A 20,559-nucleotide genomic window follows, 5' to 3' on the forward strand; every position below is an offset into this window, starting at 1 on the left:
TATATTTGTCATTTTTATTTTTTAATCAACTTTGCCAATCTGGGGGTATGAGGAATAACCTCAAAGTTATTTTAATTTGTTTGTATAATTATTATTGATTTCAAGCATTTTTAAAATATGGCTACTGAAAGCTTACTTTTTTTCCCTCTGAAAACTACCTATTTATATCCTTTCACTATTTATCAATTAGGGAATGGCTCTTATTTCTGTAAATTTGAATCTGTTCCCTATATATCTTTGAAATGAGACCTTAATCAGAGAAATTTGCTTCAAAGATCTTTTCTTCTGTGCCTGCTTCCCTTATTTTAGCTACATTAGTTTTGCTTGTACAAAAACATTTAAATTTTATATTATCAAAACTTTTCATCTGACTTTCTATGACCTTCTCAATCTTGTGTTTCATCATGAACTCTTCCCTATCCATTGATCTGACAGGTAATTTCTTCCTTGCTCTTCTGATATATTTATGATTTCAACCTTTATGTCAGTCACATACCCATTTGGAGTTTATCTTAGCATAGAGTGTGAAACATTGGTCTATTAGACTAGTTTCTGCTGACTGCTTTCAAGTTTTCCTGAGTTTTTGTTGAATAGCGAGATCTTACCTTAGTAGCCAATATCTTTGGGTTTATCAAACAATAAGCTACTGTGCTCATTTGCTTCTGTATATTGGGTACCTAACCTATTCCACTAATTAACCTCTATATCTTTAAAATAATATATACACATACACACACACACACACATATATATATACATAAATATATGTGTATATGTATACATATATTTTTTGATGATTCTTATTTTCTAGTATTATTTGAGATCTGGTATTGCCAGTCCCCTTCCTTTCTGCTTTTTTCATTAATTCCCTTAAGATTCTTGACCTTTCATTCCTCGAAGAGAATTTTGTTTGGTTGGGTTTTTCTTTAGCTGTATCTTTAGCTCTATAAAGTAATATTTTGGTAGTTTGATTGATATGATTTTGAGTAACTTAATTTAGGTACTACTGTCATTTTTATTACATTGGCTATGCCTACCTATGAACAGATATTTCTCCAGTGATACAGATCTTTCTTTATTTGTACAAAGAGTATTTTGTAATTGTTTCCTGTAGTTCCTATATGTATGACTTTGTAGTAGACTATTTTATATTTTCTATAGTTTTTAAAAATGGGATTTTCCTATCCCTGATGGATTTTTTTTTTTGGCTGATTTGTGTAAACTTATTTTATATCCTGTAACTTTGCTGAAGGTGTTGTTTTAATTGGTTTTTTAGTTGACTCCCTAGGGTTCTCTGAGTAAACTATCCTATTATCTGCAGAAAGTAATAATTGTTTCCCCTTTCCTATGCTTATTCCCTTGCCTTATTGCTATAGCTAACATTACTACCATCATATTTGATAATGGACATTTCTGCTCTATCCCTAATCTTTTTTAAAAGGGCTCTAGTTTATTCCCATTACAGTTAATAGTTGATTCTTGGTTTTAGAAAGATACTACTTATTGTACTCAGGAAAGATTTATTTATTCCTATGTTTTCTAGTATTTTTAATAGGAACAGGTGTTGTATATCAGCAAAAGCTTTTTCTGAATCAACTGATATAGTCAAACAATTTTAGTTGTTCTTACTATTAATATGGCCAATTATGCTTACAGTTTTCCTAATATTGAACCAGTCCAGCATCCTGGTATGAATCCATCTTTTTTTGTTACTGAAGTCTCTTTACTAATCTTTTGATTAAAATTTTTGTATCAATATTTATTAGGGATACTGGGCCTATAGTATTTTTTCTCACTTTTGACTATCCTTGGTTTTGGTATCAAAACTACATTTGTAATTGTAAGAAATTCCTTCTGATATCTTATTTTCCAATTTTTTTCAATTTATGTAATATTAGGACTGTCATGTAGATGTTTTATAGATTTCACTTGTAAGTCTATTTGATCCTGGATTTTTTATTTCCCCCTTAACAGTTCATTTTATAGCTTGCTCAATTTCTTTTTCTGAGACTGGGTTAAGTCCTCTATTACACGTTCTATTCATCTGGGCATTTTATATTTTCATAAATATGTATTTTATTTAGAGTGGCATATAATTAGGGAAAATAGTTCCTAATAATTTCTCTTATTTCTTCTTTATTGGTTTTGAATTCACCTTCTTAATTTTTGATACCATTAATTTTAACTGTGTTGAGCATCCTTCTATCTCAAGTACGTTTCTTGTAAACAATATATTGTTGGATTATGCTTTCTAATCAATTCTGCTATCCTCTTCTATTTTATGGGTGAGTTCACACCATTCACATTCATGGTTATGATTATTAATTTTGTGTTTCCCTCTGCCTTATTCTCTTACACTTTACCTTCTCTTTATTTCCTATTCACTCTATATAAAGAATAAGAGGGTGGTGAAAGAGGAGTAAACTCAACACAAGCACTCTAGGTTTAGTGTAATCTGCTTCTGTTACCCTGTCCCATTTTTCTTCTTTTTCTCTTACCCAGGGCCCAATAACTAATACTTACCCTTCCATTATTTTCTTTTAAATCTCTCTTTGAACTTCAACTTAGAGTTGGTTTTGCTTAGACAGATCCCTCCTTTAATCCACCCTTCTTATTCCACTACTCCCTATTCCCTTTCTCTGTTGAAATGCATTTTTGTCAACAACTCTGGGCATATCTTCCCTTCTTTGACCAATTCATGAGTGAGGTTCAAGTGCTGCCCATTCCTTCTACCCCTTCCTCCTTGTTTGTACATACTTCTACTTGAGCAACCAAATTATGTGAAATAATTTCCCCTATCTTCCTTCTCCTTTCCCTCTCTTCTCCTCCTTTTCAATTCTTCTTTTAAAACCATCAAAACATAACAGAGCCACTATGAACCTGGGTCTAATTTGATTCTCTTTATGATACTTGATGATAGATCTCTGAAGGGATACAAGTATCATCTTTTCCTATTAGAATATAAATAGTTTGTGCTTATTTAGTCCTTTATAACTGGCCCATTCATGTTTTCCTTTTTTATATCTCTCTTGAATCCTGCATTTGTATTTCAGAGTTTCTACTCAGCTCTGGTCTTTTCATTAGAAATTTTTGGAAGTATATTGTTTCATTAAAAATTCATTCCCTGCCTTCCTCTCCCTTCCATCCCCTGCCCCCATAATATTTATATTTAGTTCTTCTAGATAAATTATTCTTGGCAGTAAGCCTATATTCTTTGCCTTCTGGAAGATTGTATTAGCTCTCTGTTCCTTTATAGTAGTTACTTTTAAATCTTGTGTAGTTCTGATGGTGGCTGGCTCCTCAGTATTTGAATTCCTTCTTTCTGGCTATTTGTGGTAATTTTTCTTCTGAGAAGTCTATATTTTGGCTATAATATTCCTGGGAGTTTTCATTTTGGAGTTTCTTTCAGGGGCAACTGATGAATCCTTTATATTTCTATTTTGCTCTTTGGTTGTAAGAGATATAGGCAGTTTTCTTTATTTTTTGTTTCATGGAGTCATTAGCTTCTGTTTGGTCAATTCTGGTTTTCAGGGAGTTTTTCCCCTTAGGTAAGGCCTCTTATTATCTCTTGTTCTAGGCTATTAATTCTCTTTCCAAATTATTCTTCCATATCTCTCATTTCTTTTTCTCTGTTTTCCTCTAGTACTTTCAGTTAGTTTTTAAAATTATTTTAAATTGTTTAAAATTCTTTTTCAAAATTCTTGTTTTATTTTTTCCAAGAATTCTGGTTGGATTTGTATCCAAGCTGTGTTTTATTTTGAGACTTTTCTTCAGAGTCATTCTCTTCTAAGTTTGTGTCTTAAGTTTCTCTGCCATTATAATAGCTATTTGTGGCAGAGTTGTATTTTTGCTTAGTCATTCTTTCAGCCTACTTCCTAGCTTGACTTTTTGTTAGATCCAGGCTCTAGACATTTCTGAGAAGAATGTCTGTGTTGAGCTTTTGTCACCTTGAGCTCTTCCTTTGCTTTCTGGGGGTACTGAGTGTTGTGTTTACCCCAGGATCTCAGGGACATCTTGGGCCTTGTAGGTTCCTCAAAAGCTTTCAGTGCTCCCAAAGTGGTGTGATCAAAAGCAAAATCCAATTGCTGCCCTCCTTATCTGAGCTCTACAAATTTCTAACCTGGGCCTGCACAACACTCTTGTTGGCTTGCCCCTGGTTGGAAGTTCCAGTAGACTTTCGCTAGTTCAGGCCCTATCTAGAAAGCAGCTACAAAGCTCTTCTGGTCCACAGTGATAGCTCTACAAGCTTCTTTTTGGTCTCGAATTCCTGCCCAGATTATTTCACTGCAGGCTTTAGGCTGGACTACAAGCTGGAACTGAGACTTCTCTCCACACTTGGGGTCACAGCCACACAACTTCTGTTTGTTTCTGAACTTGCTTCTTGCTCAGTACATAACCGACAGCCCAGTAGAAAATAGGGATTATACCTCACCCTGGAACACCATCTACTGGGCACAGGTCTCCTCAGTCCATCCTGAATCTGCGACCCAGACTGGGGTAGTAAGTAACAAAGTTACTAGTTGGGACCTATTCCCACATCCTGCACAAGATCAGGGTCCCCCCATAGGTCTATAACCTCTTTTTGACCTGGTGCACAGCCTTGGTCCTCTTTTAGTTCCTGTGGGCTAGAATGCTCAGTGAAGGACACTCCTAGACAGATCCTCTCCTCAGTGTCCACAGAACTTTGTCTCCTTATGCTGATCTAGGTTAGAAATGTGATTAATGATTTTTTTTTCTTTCAATTTCCCTATCAGGACTTGATCTGGTATGTTTTCTAGATCTTTGTGAAGGAGTTGTATTGTGGAAAGAGCTCAGCTATCCTTCCTGCTACACCACCATCTTGCCTCCACTGTGCTACTACAATTTTTCTGCAAAATGCCATTAAGGAAGTTTCCTTTGATTTTAGCTTAACTTAATAAATAAGCAGACCATGCTTCACTAGGGCAAAGGAATAAAAGGAAAAAATGTCAACCTAGCAGAGTAAAAACTGCACTTATATACCCAAATGTTTGGGGATAAGAAGAATGGGAAAGCTCTTTATGGCTACTTTAAGCCAGTAAGAGCAGATCCTTAGGAAGGCTGACCCTGATGCAGCTCCAGGGAAGAGAATTCCGCAGCTTCAACAGAATACCTTCTGCAGCAGTCTGGGCTAGTGTTCAATTCCTAATTAATGAGATTTCCACCCTGGTCCCTGGGGAGCCCATTTCATAATCCAATTGTCTTCATCACCACCAGGAAAATGTGCCAGATAATCAGCTTGAGTTTTCCTTTAATTCTGTCCCAGGGCTCCTATCTGTCCCAACCTATACCATACTAAATTAATGCTGAATGTGCCTCCAAACTGCTACCAAAGGTTTTGTTTTGCTATATATCTCTCAATCAATCAACAATTATTCATGGAATGCCTACTTATAATATGAGTTCAAGTAAATCAGTCTTCCTAGGTTCAATTTCCTTTAAGAGGGTTTGACTAGATCACTATAGTCTTACAGTTCTAACAGTCTATAGTCCTATGATAGTACTATACTAGGCCATGGGAGATTCAAAGAAGAAAAGTACCATTATTGTCCTAAAGGATCTTACATTCTATTTGTGGGTGGCAAAACTTTAGCTGTTCATCAGTAACTTATCATATTGTTCTGATATGGATGGCTGTGTCCCAAGCTGGCTCCAGCTCCCAAAGGGCTGATCCCCAACTCAACAAATCAAATAATTCTCATTTCCAAGTAGGCTGCCCCTAGTACTAAAGGCCTGAAAAATTCTTAGGCTTTCATAGCTTCACTGTCACTTTATCAAAACAGTTCACATTTGCTCACAGCTTGAACATTTAGGATTTTACCGCTTACAGTTGCTTGATACAACATTACAATTCTCACCTTTCAGTGGGAATTGATAAGTTTAGCAGCAAGGGGAGAAAAGTGAAAAAGGACTATATGGATCTGGCTTCAGAAGGAAGTAGGGATGCAAGAGGGAAGCTATTAGATGCCAGAGGGCTCTTTCTATGAACACATAAATTTACATTCTTCAGGTAACTCAAACCTGAGATTTCATATTGTGGGCTCTAAAAGAGAAAACCTCCCACAGACGGTATTAGAATATGCCAGAAAGATACTACTGTTGACTCAAGGACCACAAATTTCAAGTTCTGACCTCTTTCCCAAACCCTAACTTCATCTCAACTTGCTATATGATGCTGCTTGCCCTATTTAAGCAGCAGAAACAGAGATAGGTTTTTTTCTTCCCCTTCCCCAGATGACCTTGTTCCCACTTAAGGTCAGCATGTGACAAAGAGCTGGAAAGGAAGTTCTTAAACCTAGGAAAGGCCACCAGATACCTTTCTGCGTTCTCATCAGACATTAGTTCTATCAACAACTAATCTCCTTCCCCCTTCTCCTGACCCTAAAGCCTAAAGACATGAATACCAAGGCTCATCTAGGGAGGAGCAATATTTCCAAAGGGAAGTGAGCAGAGCTGGAAGGAGGATCTGAGCAGAAGTCAAGGCCAAAAGGACACTAGCCAGAGGACTAGGAGTCTGAAAGGCGACTCAAAGGAAGTATCTTTGCATCCGGCCCCCTGGAATTCCCAGGCTCTGCTTTTTGCCCAGGGTCAATAGATCCACAGAGGAGCCTGCACTCACCTTAATGAAACAACAGAAAAAAAAAATTGACCTACATTCTGAAGAAAAAAAAGACTAATTCTTCCCTTCATCCTGCCAGGCCCTTTCTGGACAGCGTTGGGGTATAGCAGGGATAGGTTACAGTTCAGATAAATTGATTTCCCAACCAAGTTTTTGTGTACCCTAGCCATGACCTAAGCAAAAATAGCAGGAAGAGGTTGAGAAGCCACTGCTCCTCCCAGACAGGGACCCACCTCCTCCTTAAAATTGTTCTACGCTCGAAAGCTATTTTTAGGGCGACTTCACAGGGTGCTTCTTCACTAGTCCCATGTTTTTCAAGGTCCAGGTGATTCTTCAGGTCCCCATTCATTCTGCTCCAGCAAAAGCAGCCAGAAATTTATAGGCAAACCAGTCAGCTAGGTCAATTCTTCCAAATTCATTAGCTAATTTCTTGCTATTTCCATTACAGCCTCAAGTGGTAACTTAAATTTCCCAAGGACAACCCACTGGACTGCTGAGATGGAAAAGTAAAAAACACATCTGGCACCTTTCGTCCCTTCCCCGCTCACTGGCAAAGTTTTCAAAAATTTTCAGGCACAGAGAAGCAATGAGGTATAGCAGAAAGAGCACGGGAACAGTGCAAGAGTCAAAAAACCTGAATTCCACAGCTGCAGCTCTGCTGTATACCCACTTGTGTGACCTTGAGTAAGTCATTCCCCACCCCAGGCCTTCAGCAACTGTAAAATCAGGGCATTAGACTAAACATGCTCTAAAGTTCTTTCTAGTTCTAAAATCCCATAAATATATGTTGCATTGCCCCATCTCCCCACCACCTCCCCACAAGGCAGTGGAGAATGAATGAAAGAAGCATTTATTAAGCACTTACTACATGCCAAGCACTGTGCGATGATAAAAACCAGCCCCTCTCTTGTTACCACTTTCCATTCATCTCAGCCCCACCCCTCCCAAATCCCAATCCATTTTGCTTTTCTTCTTTATTGTGCCCCTGACAATGTTCTGTCATTAACAAACTTCCCTTCATCTTAAACCTCTTCCTCCTGTGCTCCTACAATCTTCGGGCAGTCACAGGAACCTGGCTTTCCCCAAAAACAGTGCATCCCTGCTCATCCCTTCTGGTAACGGAAGCACCTTCTCTCATGTCCCTTCCTCTTCCTGCAGGATAAGTTGCTCCCCATGCCACTTCCACATTCTTCCTCTGCCACCACCAGTCCACAACCTCTTCTCCTGTGAGTTCCTCCTATCTAGATGCATCACCCTATCCAGATCCTGAGGGCAGTTATGTAATGGCCCTTTAAATCACTGGTCATTCTTTGTCAAGGAATTTGTTATTTCTCCTCTATCCTAATCCCTGGTTCTGAATCTGGAGGACTTCTACATAGATAAAAATGTTCACTCAAACACTCTGGTCTCCCAACTCCTTTAATCTCAATTCCTATGACATATTCTCACTCCAACTCAGTCATACATAGGAATAGTCACAATATTGATCTCACCTATAAGAGTCTCACTCCCATGATCAAGAATTCTGAAATTTTCCTACCATAAACTGTCCAGCTTTCTATCTCTTCCTCTGTTTTACTCTTCCAAAACCTATTATTTGTCCTTCCCAAGACCTTTAATCTCTCCCAAGCCCAACACTCTTCCTATCTGGCTTTACTTTCTTCTATTCACAATCTTGACCCACAGTCCAACTTCATGCTGGCCTCTTCTTTCATACCCCTCACACCCTTTTGTCTTATCCTCACTCACAACTTGCCAAACGCCATCCCTAGATCATTTCCTCCAACCTTCTCCATTTCTGCTCATACGTCACTGAATGGAACTGAAAGAAGCCATGCCACTGGACTGACTGGGTGTCCTTTAGGTTTATGTTTTCTTAACTGGGCCCTCGTTGATCTAAAGCAATCCTTTTATTCCTCCCTAATCCTCTATTATATTTTAAAAAGCAGCTGTTCCAAACCTTCTCTTCATGCCTCCATTCTTCCATTGCAATATCCTCCCCCACCCTTTTTAGAAAAGGATTTTGTCTCTTACTTTACCAAAAAAATAAGAGGCCATTCACTCTAAGCTCCTTCTTCTCCCTTTCTAATACACCTCAGAATCCCTTAAAATCATCACTATTCTCTCCTCCTTACTCTAGTCTCTGATGAAGAGGCAGCCATTCTCATTGCCAAGATCAACCCCTTTACTTGCATCCTGGATCCCATTCCCTCTCATCCTCTCCAGTGGATTGTTCCCATGACCATCCATACTCTTCCCTTCTTATCTTCAATCTCTCCCTATCTACTGGCTCCTTCCTTTGGCCTATAAATATTCCCAGATCTCCTCCATCCTTAAAACCCCCTCACTTGACCATATCATCCCTCCAAGCTAACAACCTATTATCTCCACTCCTTTTCATGGCCAAATTCCTGGAAAAACTATGTACAGTCATTGCCACCACTTCTTTTCCTCTCATTCACTTCTCAGCCCTTTGCAATCTGGTTTCTGACTTCACTCAATTGAAACTGCTCTCCAAAATTGCCATTGATCTCTTACTTGTCCTCATCCTCCTCATTTCATCCTTTCTATAGGATGTGACACTACTGCCTTCTTCTTCTGGATACCTGCTCTTCTCTAGACTTTTTTGTGATACTGCTCTCTCATAATAGTGCCTGTCTGGCCATGCCTTATCAGTATCCTTTCCTGGATCATCATCTATGCCTCACTTCCTAACCTTGGGTGTTCCTCTAAGGTCATCCTCTGTCCTCTTCTCTCCCTATACTCTCTCTTTCCAATAATGATCAAACATTGGCATTAAAAAGAAGCACCTTCCTTTCAAGAAGAAGTTATTAAAGGTACTCTGCAATGTCTTATAGGAAATCCTGCTCTGCTCATTCTCCTTCTCTTACCTAATTGTGTGCCTAACTCATCGTCCCTTTACCATGACTGTCCAAGGGATATATCCTGAAAGATAAGTTTTATAAGTTGTTCATCTAACTGCATATAATAGTCTAAACAATAAATATTCTTTATCACTGTATAGATTACATAATCTCTACATCTGACCCCTCTTCTGTGGAGTCTCCCTTCACCAAGTATTTGCCCCTTGTGTGCTCACTTGCCCTAAATACACACTCACACTCACTCACTCTCACTCTCTCTCTCTCTCTCTCTCTCTCTCACACACACACACACACACACACACACACATCATTCATCTATGTATACAAGTCAGTCTCTAACCTAGAAATGAATTATAGTCCAAAAGTTTATGTCAGTTATTAGAAACTTGGAACATACTTTCCCACAGAAAATCGAACTCCCTTATATTCCCACTACCCCAGAGTTCAAATCCTTTCTCCATCTTCATCTATCTGTCCTCCTTTGCTCTCGTCTCTGAAGAAAATATATCCTTTCTCCCTGTCAATGACAATGTATTTATCTGTATCTTTGAGCAGATCTTGCCCACACCCCTGTCCCCGCCAATCTCCTCAAAAAGATGCATGGATCATTTGCACTCTCTCTCATTTTTAACTTCTCCCTAACTCCCAGTTTCTTCCTTACTACCAAAAAACACATGCCCAGATCTCTCTCATCCTTCAAAGTCCTTCCATCCAATATCTTTTCTTCTGTTAATAAACACCTAGAGTCAGCTATAGTCACCGTTTATACGTCTTCACCACACACTTCCTAACCCCTGGCAATTCAGGGTCCCAACATCATCACTTAACTGAAACTATTCTTTCCAAGGTTATCAAAGGTCTCTGATGGTCTTTTCCTAGTCTTTATTCTTCTTGACTTCTCTTCATTTTTTGGATATTATTCATCTCCTAGATTGTGCTTTCTCCTGGCATACTATTCCCGTTTAGACTTTTGATGCTGAGTCATCATTCCTATTCCCCCAAGTATGGGTACCCCGAAGGATCTGTCCTGAACTCTTTTCTCCGTATATTCTCTCCTTTGATGATCTCATCAGCTTCTGTGGGGTTTAATTACCCTCTGCCAAACCTTTACGTCCATTTGTCATCTCTTTCTTAACTCAAGCCTCATCTCACCAGTTTGCAATGGCCACCTAGACGCTTCATCACCATCCCACAATCCCGTTATCTGTAACAGAACTGATTATCTTATCTAAATCTGCTACTCCTCCAAAAGTGCTTGTTTCTGTAAAAGGTACCATTATCCTCCCGATCATCCAGGTTTCATAAACTTGGAGTGTGATCTTTGACTATTCCCTCGGTCCTTACTTGCCAGATCCAGTAGATTTGTCTAATCTAATCAACTTTATCTTAACATCTCTCAGATCTATCCCCTTACTCTCCATTCACAGGACCACCACCATACTTCAGACCTTCTACCTCTCCCACTAAATTGCTAGAATAGCCTAGTTGGTCTTGCTTCTAGTATCTCCTTTCTCCATTCCAGCATTCTCATGGTTGCCAAAGCAATCTTCCTCAGGCACAGGCCTGGCTATGTTATTCCTCTACGCCTCCAAACCTTCAGGGTCTCTGTTGCTTCTGGGACACAACAGATTCTCCTATATCATATAAGCCACCTCACCCCACCCCCAATCCAACTCCACACTACCTTTCCACCTTCATTTCCTATCATTTTCTTTTACTCCAGCCAAAATTCCTATAGGTCACACCCCAAGTCTTCAAAGTGCTTCTTCCTTAGCTCTATCTTTTGGAATCTCTATTTTCCTTTGGGAATCCATTCAGGTGCCCCCTCTTCCCTGAAGTGTCCCCAATCCAACTACTTAGTGATTGTTCCTGTTCTCTTAATTCCTCAAATTTGTTTTTAATTATCTGTGTACAACATAATTTTCTAAAACACACTTAATATATTCCACCTTTATCATAGTTGCATCCATATCTTATTTCTCTAAGCTGGAAGCTGCTCAAGGACAAGGTCTGTGTATATAATGTTTCATCTTTGCATCCCTAACACTAAACACCTAGTACATACTTAATGTGGATGATTTAAGTGAATATCAAATTTTACCCAACAAATGAATGACTTTGTTTCTCCTTGACATAAGCATCTAACACCATTCATTTATATCTGAAAGGAGAAGGGTCACCAATGGAACAAAGAAGAGAAAGATTATTCAAGGAAGATTTTCCTCAACAAGAGGTAGAAGAAATGGGGGTGAGGGAGAAGATATGCATACAAAATGTACATGCATGTATGAGAGAGAAATGAACATAAGAATTATTGAGTTGTGATTGATGAAGGATGAAAAGGATTAGGGGGAGGAGGTAAGAACCACATGTACATAGTGTCTGGAGAAGAAAGAAAGGAAATGGTGGAGAAGAGCCGTTGGATCAAAAGCTCTGAGTTGACTCTTCGTGACATCATCAGTTCAGGACTGCTCAACCACTGTCCAAAGGTTGTCACGAAGGGGAGGTAGCGTGTAAACTATCTTTTATACATATGAAATGTGTATAAATTCAAAAGTTCACAATCCAGGATTCAATTTTATTTTAATGTTTGTTTTTGTTGATGGTTATTCAGTTTAGAATAATGAAAAAGAGAACTTTATTCATTTATTCCCTGAGTATCACAAAATAAAACATACTTGGGGAAAAGATACGTTAAATGAAATAATATTGCCAGTAGTTCCACAGGAACAATGCTCTATAGGAGTGACAGGTCAAATAATGTTACAGCCCCGTTTCGTGATTATATAGTGGCATTTAGTAATACTGTATCAATAATGTCAATTGTATATTGCTGGTCAGGGCAACCTGCATGCAGAGTATTAATATACACATATAGGTTATGGCTACACACTGAAGATACAGAATTATTTGTGTAGTTTAGTCCCTAGCCACTGACAAATCTTCTTGTACCAGTGTCAGCATTAGGATGTTATTTGTTGTGGGTTTTTAGAATGTCAGAGAACTTGAGTCTAGTCTATCCACTATAGCACATATATAACAATGCTAAGAAATCCTCAGATATTTGTTACTAATAATCTTGAAAAAGAAATTGGACTAAATTCTATCCTAGAGGAAGAGTCCCTAAATTTTTGTGGAAAGCAGCTAATTTTTATTTCCCAAAGTCTCAAGGTCAGTAGGTAAGTAGGGAATAGGAAGGAAATACAGAAATCTGAAAGCAAATGGGGGACTACCTGAAAATCAAGGATTGCAGAGGTGGCTTTTGGCCATACCCCAACCCCAACATCAGAAATGCCTGTAGGGAATTAGAAGGATGGAAAGGCTGTGGCTACTGCCTCAAACTATCCAAGTATATTTTGAAATGAGCCATCTGAGGACTCCTGCCCTAGACTCCACCAATTTAGGGGTTTCCGATCTGAAGAAGTGTTTTAGGAGCTAGAATTTCCATTGAACGTGGAAAAGTGATGAGAGAGGAACTAAAGACTGGGCTAGGGAAAAGAAGCAGTTTCTCTTTCTAGAACTGCAGAGAAGGGAGCAAGACATCTGCAACTGAGGGCAGGATCTACCTAGGATTATATTTCTGAACTAATCTGTAATTGACCTCAAATTCCACAAATTCATTCTTCTTCTCTAGGCACTGAGATGGGAAAGAAGTGAAGCTGAAGCAGTTCAGAAGGGAACTAAGTTTGGCAGAACAAAAGGCCTTTAGATACTTCTAGCTCCTTAACTTTCTGTCTGCAACCCTAGAAGAGGATGCCAGCAGCACTTAATGCTTTTTAGGAAAACGTCTCTGCTTCCTTAGATGGAAATCTGAAATTCAGTTTGATTAAATTGACATTTGCTTGGTCATTTAGCAATACTTCTGAGAATTCTGGTGGTAACCATGGCTGACAAAGAGCAAGCAGAGCAGAGGGCTATCCACTGCACTGAGCAAGGCTCTACTTAAAAGGCTTCTTTATGAGATTTCTGCTAAGAGTCACACACACATGAAAATAAGAACCCTTTTTTTCTACTTCTAAACATCAGAATATCAGAACCCTGCTGCTCTAATCCAAGGCTCTTTTTCCTATAGAGAAACAGAGAGAAGGAGATGCTTATTTTCTGGAACCACAACCTCAAATATTCCAGTGTTTTTTAAGATCCCACTATGGTACCTGTCATCCACAAATTTCTTTCAACTTTTTCAAAAGTCATTTTTATTTTGAACTTGTATTACTTCTTGGAATGAGGACTTCTAGATTACTTTTTGCACTCTTTTATTTTCCTTTCTATTTCAAGCTTCAAGAGAGGGTTTTCCCTTCTTATGTCCCAGCTTGTTTGCCCTCCACTTCCTTCATGGGCTCATAAAACACTTGTTGATTAATTAATTAATCAACCCATTCTCTGTGATCGTCCTTTCAGAATAAAGAGTCCTGATTTATTTGCCACAAATGACACCCTTCATTTCTGCTGAAGAATCTTTCTTTTTTTTTTTTAAGGTCCAGGTTTGTGATGATTTTATTGGTGTAGGAACTTCCAGGTGAGCAAATTTCCTTTGCTGATGCAGATCAGCATCTACTCTGAAACTCCCAGCCTTAGAGAGCTGACTGAGGCACCGAGAAGGAACTTTCCCAAAGTTCCAAAGCCAGTGTGTATGTCAGAAGCAGGACTGGAACCCAGGGTCTTCTTGACTCAACGCCAGGCCAGGCCTCTAGGCACTATTGCCTTTCCATCTATGTGCCATAGGGACTCTGATGGCAAGACTTTCTTTTAAAAAACACCCACAGAGACACAAACAAATACAGGACATCATAAAATACAAGTTAAATGTTCTTCCCATACCTAGATCAGAACAAACACAGAACAACAAACAACCCAGTCAGTTCTGTCTACAGAAGAGGTAACATTGGCCTAGGATCTTGTCATACATGAAAACCTTGTAAGGATAAAGTGCTTCTCAGAGTGCCAGGGACTAAAATAATCACTTTGTATTCAAACAGCACAAATAACCTTCTCAACAACAAACGGTTGTGTCCTCTTCATCTTAACTATTGGGATTTAAGATGCCAAACTAAGACAATTGGCCAACTAGTAAAGTGACCATTATGGAGGCTTTAAAGTGAATGATGGAGAACAGAGGGGGTTGATTCTTTATGATGAAATTTAAATGCAATCCATTTCGACAGATTACATATCACATCTGGACACTTGTGATAGACTGAAATGATGAACAAACAGCAAAGGATACCGGGTCAAATTTCTTCCTCCACAACAAATGAAGCAAAATTAATTGGTTCATTGATTTTTTTGACAGAGAACAGAGATGGTCCCTGTAGCTCACTTTAGTCAACAGCAAGTAAGTTGAGGCTCTGATAGAAATGGATGCTTGGCCTTAGCAACTTAAAGCCTTACTTTCTTAGGAAGCCTCACATGTTCCCTCTGGTCACCTGGCATGGGACAGTAGAATAAGCCATGGATTTGGAGAAGACCCAAGTTCAAATCTCGCCTCTGCTACTTCTTCTCCATTTGACTTTTGGGCAGTCACTTATACTCGCTGGGCCCCATGCACCTCATCTGACAAATGAGGGAGTCATTCTAGAACTACAGTGGTCTTCAAGATGCCTTCCCACTTTTAATCTATGATGCTCTGGATCCAACTGGCAGGGATGAGGACACCAAATTTAGAGGGCCTGGAATATTCTCCCTTATTTCTCCCACTGACCAAGCCCTATGCTTGATGTTCATGAATAATCCCCAGGACACCTCCACTGAGAAGCAAGGAGGAGGCAGGGCTAGGCAGCCTGCTCGCTGCTTTCCCAGAAATGTAATTCTCCTGAGTCTCACTCACTCCCTTTAACGTCGTTTCTGAGCAGAACCAAATGAAATCAAAGGGCATCTTGCTGTCTGTGCAGATCCTGGCAATACATCTTTAGAGGTTCCAGCTGTTCAACCTGTCATTCACCTGAGGCAGCTCAACATTAACTCTGAATGTCTGGTCACGAGCTCAGCTGGCCTCAAGTCTCAGGTCTCACTAAGACCATTGATCCACCTTGTCTCCACCCCCGGGCAGCTCACCCCCCACCCCCACCCCGCTCAAAAGGACAGAGCAAGATCCTTAGTAGAATTCACTTTGCTCTTCCCAGGGCATCAAGTTTTTTTACACTGTGACTAGGGTTCCAATAGATATACCCGTTATACAAATTCATGTGGACAAAATAGCTCAAAGTTTAAAAATAAATCAGGCAATAAGCTAAGCAGAATCCCACAAAAGAATGGACAATACAGTCCCAGTGTTGTGCTGCATCATGCAGAGCGGGCCAGGGAAAATGTAATTGGATGACAAAATGACATGCGGGCAAATCACTTTATTTGATCTGAAATTTAAGGCTTTATGACCTTAGTCAGATGGTTTGTATGTTGGAGTCCCTGAGACTCGTAAAGGTTTTCTCTCTGGCTTCCCTCTGAGATCTGGCCAGATAACTCCGGTGAGATACAAGCAATAACCAGCTCCTCCAGCTTTCGTGACTGTTTTGAATAAGATAAATGAGAGCAGCAGGCAAGGTGGCAGGGGCCACTTTGGAAGAATACTCTTCTTAAAATACACCTGTATGGTAGGTCCTCCTCCAGGCTCAAAGACTAAAACTAAGGTCTACAGCAGGGCATCTACAATATGTGGAGTCCTAAAGACAAGCCTACCTCCTAATCCAGTAGGAAGCAAACAAAGAATTCCCCTGATGTATCTCCTGACCTCAACTACTCTACAAATGTTGTCACTTGTTTTCCACCTTCAGCACAATGGGATCACTTGGAGTTTATTGCTTCAAAAAACACCTTTAAGGCAGTGAGAAAAAAAATAACTTCCTGTTAAAGCCTGAGGACATATCACACTCTCTTGGATATGAACACATTAAACCTGTTGACTCAGTTCAGAGAACCTAAATGTGCTTGAACTATGTAACTCAGCATATTTCCTACCTCCCACGGCACTGACTATATTCTGTGGTAAAGTATGGAAGGTTCAAGGACAAATCCAAAAACCTTCTTGGCCCATCTGCTGATCATACTAATGGGAGCTGGGAGAGATATTTAATCTCTTCTCATCCAGAAACCTAGCTCCCCCATTTCTGAGCCTGCCATCTTCAATGGTGACATCATTTTTTCCATAAACCTAAGTCCAAGCCTTCTAGAAGCTAACTCTCCTCTGGATTATAAAGCCCTTCTAGCCATTTCCTGCCCTTCCAAGGGAGAAGGAGCTATTACTGGGAATGAGGAAGGGCAGGTGAGATTTTATTCATCTCTCCCTCATCAGGAGAAGCTCCACCAAGTCTCCTCTGTGGTGGACAATCAGGTACCAATCCGCATACTCCCTTGGAGGCCCTCTCTGGGGACAGCCCTGCATGCCAACAAGGCCACCATCTTAGTCCTCCACATTGAGGTGAAGTTAACTGTGAAATGGCGGATCCTCAAGAGGAGGATACCCAAGAAAAGGTCAAGTTGTTAGAAGCAGAGTCCTGCCCTTGGGTTTGCTCATCCAATGAGAGTTTGTCCTGGTGATGTAAAGCTTCTATGCTGAGTTTCACAGGCTGAGTTGGCTGGCGCTGCCTCCTGCTGGAAAGAGCTGTGAGGGTGGAGTTTCTGTGGAACCAGACAGAACTGGAATTAGCTTTCTGCCTACTTCAGTGGGCTCACTTCAATCCATCTGAATTTGTCTTTTTGCTGAACTCAATTATTTACATATTTATAACTAGTCAAACTATAGATAGCAAGCAGAAGCATCTGGGTAGTTAGATATTAGTAACCATTTTCTATTTTCTCTTTCCTAACAGCCACATGGGGATGTCAAGATAGTAACTGCCTCATGGTCAGACTAACTAAGAGGAAAATGAAATCACATTCTAGTATTAGGTGTAACTCAGTGTCCTGTTTTGACATCATGCAGCCTCAGACTCCCCCCACTTTTGGACGCTCAAGGACAATGATGCAGTACAACAGGGAAAACATGAAGCATATGATTCAGGCTTCACCACAAATATCATCCCCCAAACTAATCTTCCTATAATAACACTTCCAACATGCTCAAAAATTTCCAAGACCCCCTGCTGCCTCTAAGAGCAAGCCCAAATTCTTTTGCCTATCATCCCAGGCTTAATAATCTGGTCACAACCCACCTTTCCAGTAATATCGATTTCTTAGTACTTCTATGTGCACATTCTGTATTACAGCTAAACTGGATTTTGCCTAATCACTGCCTCCTGTTATCCAGGCCATTCTCCCCTTCTAGAGTGGCCTCTCCTTTCTGTCTGTCTAAACTCTGGCCTATTCTTCCAGGTTCAGCTCATATTCCACTTCCTCTGTCAAGCCATCTCTGATTTTTTTCCTCTTTCTAATTTTTAAAGCATTCGTTAACCTTCCCAATTTATTTGATGCATATCATACCCAGCTTTAACTCATTAGTTATCTTTTCAGTTAACATATCATCTCCCTAGACTCTGTAGTTCTTGAATGCAAGTTACACTTCTTCTGTAATTTCCACATAATGTACCCGGAATAGTACGTTACATAGCATAAACAAAATAAATACCTAGTGACTGTCCAAAACAACATTTTTTTCCTATGCACATGTTACCTTAGATCTTAAATTGATAGATGACAGGAAACTTTTTGTCCAAGGTACTCCAGAGCAGCAATGTCAAACTCAGATAGAAACAGGGGCCACTAAACCATACATGTTTATATATTTCATTTCTCATCAAAATATTAAAATTCGATAAGAATTACACTTTAGTGTGATTCAGGCCACACTCAGGAGTATGGTAGGCTACATGTTTGACATTTCTGTTCCAGGGAATATTGACCAAAGCATCATGAATATATGGGAATCTTACAAAAGATAGGCTAGGAAGAGAAAGAAAAGTTATTTCCCTGCGTAAAAGGGTAAGTACATAGAGGGGTAAAGAGAAAGCTCTGAAAAGAAGGTGCTAAGGAAACAAAAGAAAAAACCAAATTTACCCCAAAGTACTAAGCAGACACAACTACTCCTTAACAAAGTGCGAAGTGGGAACATGAGGAAAGGCATTAAGCCTCCTGAGGGAAGAGTCCCAGAGTTTCCTAGTCCTGCCAACATTCCCTCCACCACAACCAGGAACCTCTGTGGCCATCACTGGGGCCCCCACATCTCAGCAGCACAAAAGCTTATCCTGGGAAGGACACCCTATGGCCAGCAGGAAATGAGTACCGCACAGTCACTTTCCACAGAACTCTCCTCCGGCCTTCCTCTCTTGCAGCCTCCCCAGATAACACGCTTGGCCGTATCATCAAATCAATCATTTTTAAGCACTTCCAAGGGCAACATATTTTATTACCATTTGTTAAAATTCTGAGGCAGTTGACTCTAAACCTTTATGGAGACCCTGTTAGCCTAATTTTAGAGTCATTGCTGGAATTGTAGGTCTAGATGGGCCCTCTGAGACCATCTAGTTCAAGCCCTTCTTTTTACAGATGTTCACAACATGGAAAGTTGGGACCAAAACCCAGAGCTCACGACACTGATCCCACTGCCTCCCTTTGATTATGATCCTGTGACATCCCCTCTTCCCACCTACCCACCCTTAGTTCAAAGGTTAGATTGGTACATATTTAACTTTAGTGATCATTCAAAATCAGTCTTCCTAAGCAGAAATAAAGCAGGGAGGTCATTTCTTTACTGTGAAGTAAAAAAAAGTCTTGGTCTACCGTCCCAGCCTATATTTCTCTATTCCTCAAACTCTCTCCTTTGCTGGATAAATCTGGGGGAAAATACCTAGACATAACCTCTTCCAATTAGTATCAATGGCTAAGGAGGTTGCTCCCAATAACTTCTGTTATTTGGTCTGGCAGGCTCGGTATTTGGCAAAGAAAAAGACCGCAGTATCAAATTGAGTAAGAAAGGCACAACAGATGTTTTCCTAAAGTCAGCAAAAATGCAAGTGGCAGGCAATACACTCAGAGGGTTTCTCAAACCTAAACGCATTCAGAAGCTTCATTCGTAACCTTTAAGTAACCCAAAACACATCAGCCAAAATCTGGATTTGAAGGCAGAGTAAAAATGGAAAAGTCTCTGCCTGTTCTGAAGTCCAGCATGATTAACTAGAAAACAATGAAGCTGAATTTTATTAAAAACTATTTCTTTATCAATTATCACATGACTTATCTTTATCATTAATGTGGCTAAATTTATGGTTTTTCTAATACTAAACAATCTCTCCATTCCTGGTTATCAATGTCGTCTGGTCATGGTGTATAATTTTTGTGATATGCTGTTTTAGCCTCTTTGATAATATTTTATTTAAAATTGTCACCTATATGTTCATTAGGGATACTGACAGTTTTTCCAGTTTGGATTCTCCCCGTTTTATGTATCAAGATGCCTCTGTGTCACAAAGGAATTTGACAATATCTCTTTTTTTTTGCAAAGAGTGTATGCAATAATATTTAAATTGTTCTTTTAATGTTTGATAGAATTCACTTGTGAATTCATCCGGTCCTAGGGTTCTTTTCTTTGGAAGTTCATTTGTGACTTGTTCATTTTCTTCCTCTAAAACTGGGTTCACTTTTCTATTTTGTGTACTATTAATTTGTTCATTTTATACTTTTATATACTTTTTATATACTTATGACTTCACTAAGCTGTTGGTTTTATTAGCATATACTTGGGGCAAAATAGTTTCTAATAGCTTTTATTCTTCATTTGTTGTGAATTCTCCATTTCCCTTTTTAATACTAGTAATTTGGTTTTCTTCTATTTAATTAAATTAGCTAATGATGTATCAATTTCATCGATTTTTTTAAACTCCTAATTTGATCTATTTTCTTGTTTCTAATTTTGTTAATCTCTTCTTTGATTTTCAAGATTTCTATTTTGAGGTTTTTTAATTTATTAGTTTTCTAACATTGTAAGTTCCATTTCCAATTCATTGACCTGTTCTTTCTCTTAATATTTTAACATTATTACATAAATACTGTATTGTCATATATCATACAAATATTAATATATTATATTCTTAATATAAGAAGTGAGAC

At 39.2% G+C, this 20,559-nt stretch overlaps 1 protein-coding gene across 7 annotated transcripts in view; it reads right to left on the reverse strand.

The window, feature by feature from the left end:
- Window positions 1-20,559, reverse strand: part of RGS3 (regulator of G protein signaling 3) — a 176,536-nt gene that overhangs the window by 50,888 nt on the left and 105,089 nt on the right. For 2 of the 7 annotated variants that reach the window (XM_072632449.1, XM_072632452.1), the window contains one exon: window positions 15,852-17,136. The exons of the other annotated variants lie outside the window; for them this stretch is intronic. In XM_072632449.1, coding sequence (XP_072488550.1) covers window positions 17,029-17,136 — 108 coding nt within the window. In that variant the 3' untranslated portion in view covers window positions 15,852-17,028. Of the gene's footprint in view, window positions 1-15,851; window positions 17,137-20,559 lie in introns of those variants that run through there. 7 annotated transcript variants of the gene reach the window in all.

The sequence above is a fragment of the Notamacropus eugenii genome, chromosome 1 (genome assembly GCF_028372415.1).
Source record: "Notamacropus eugenii isolate mMacEug1 chromosome 1, mMacEug1.pri_v2, whole genome shotgun sequence".
Classification (NCBI taxonomy): Eukaryota; Metazoa; Chordata; class Mammalia; order Diprotodontia; family Macropodidae; genus Notamacropus; species Notamacropus eugenii.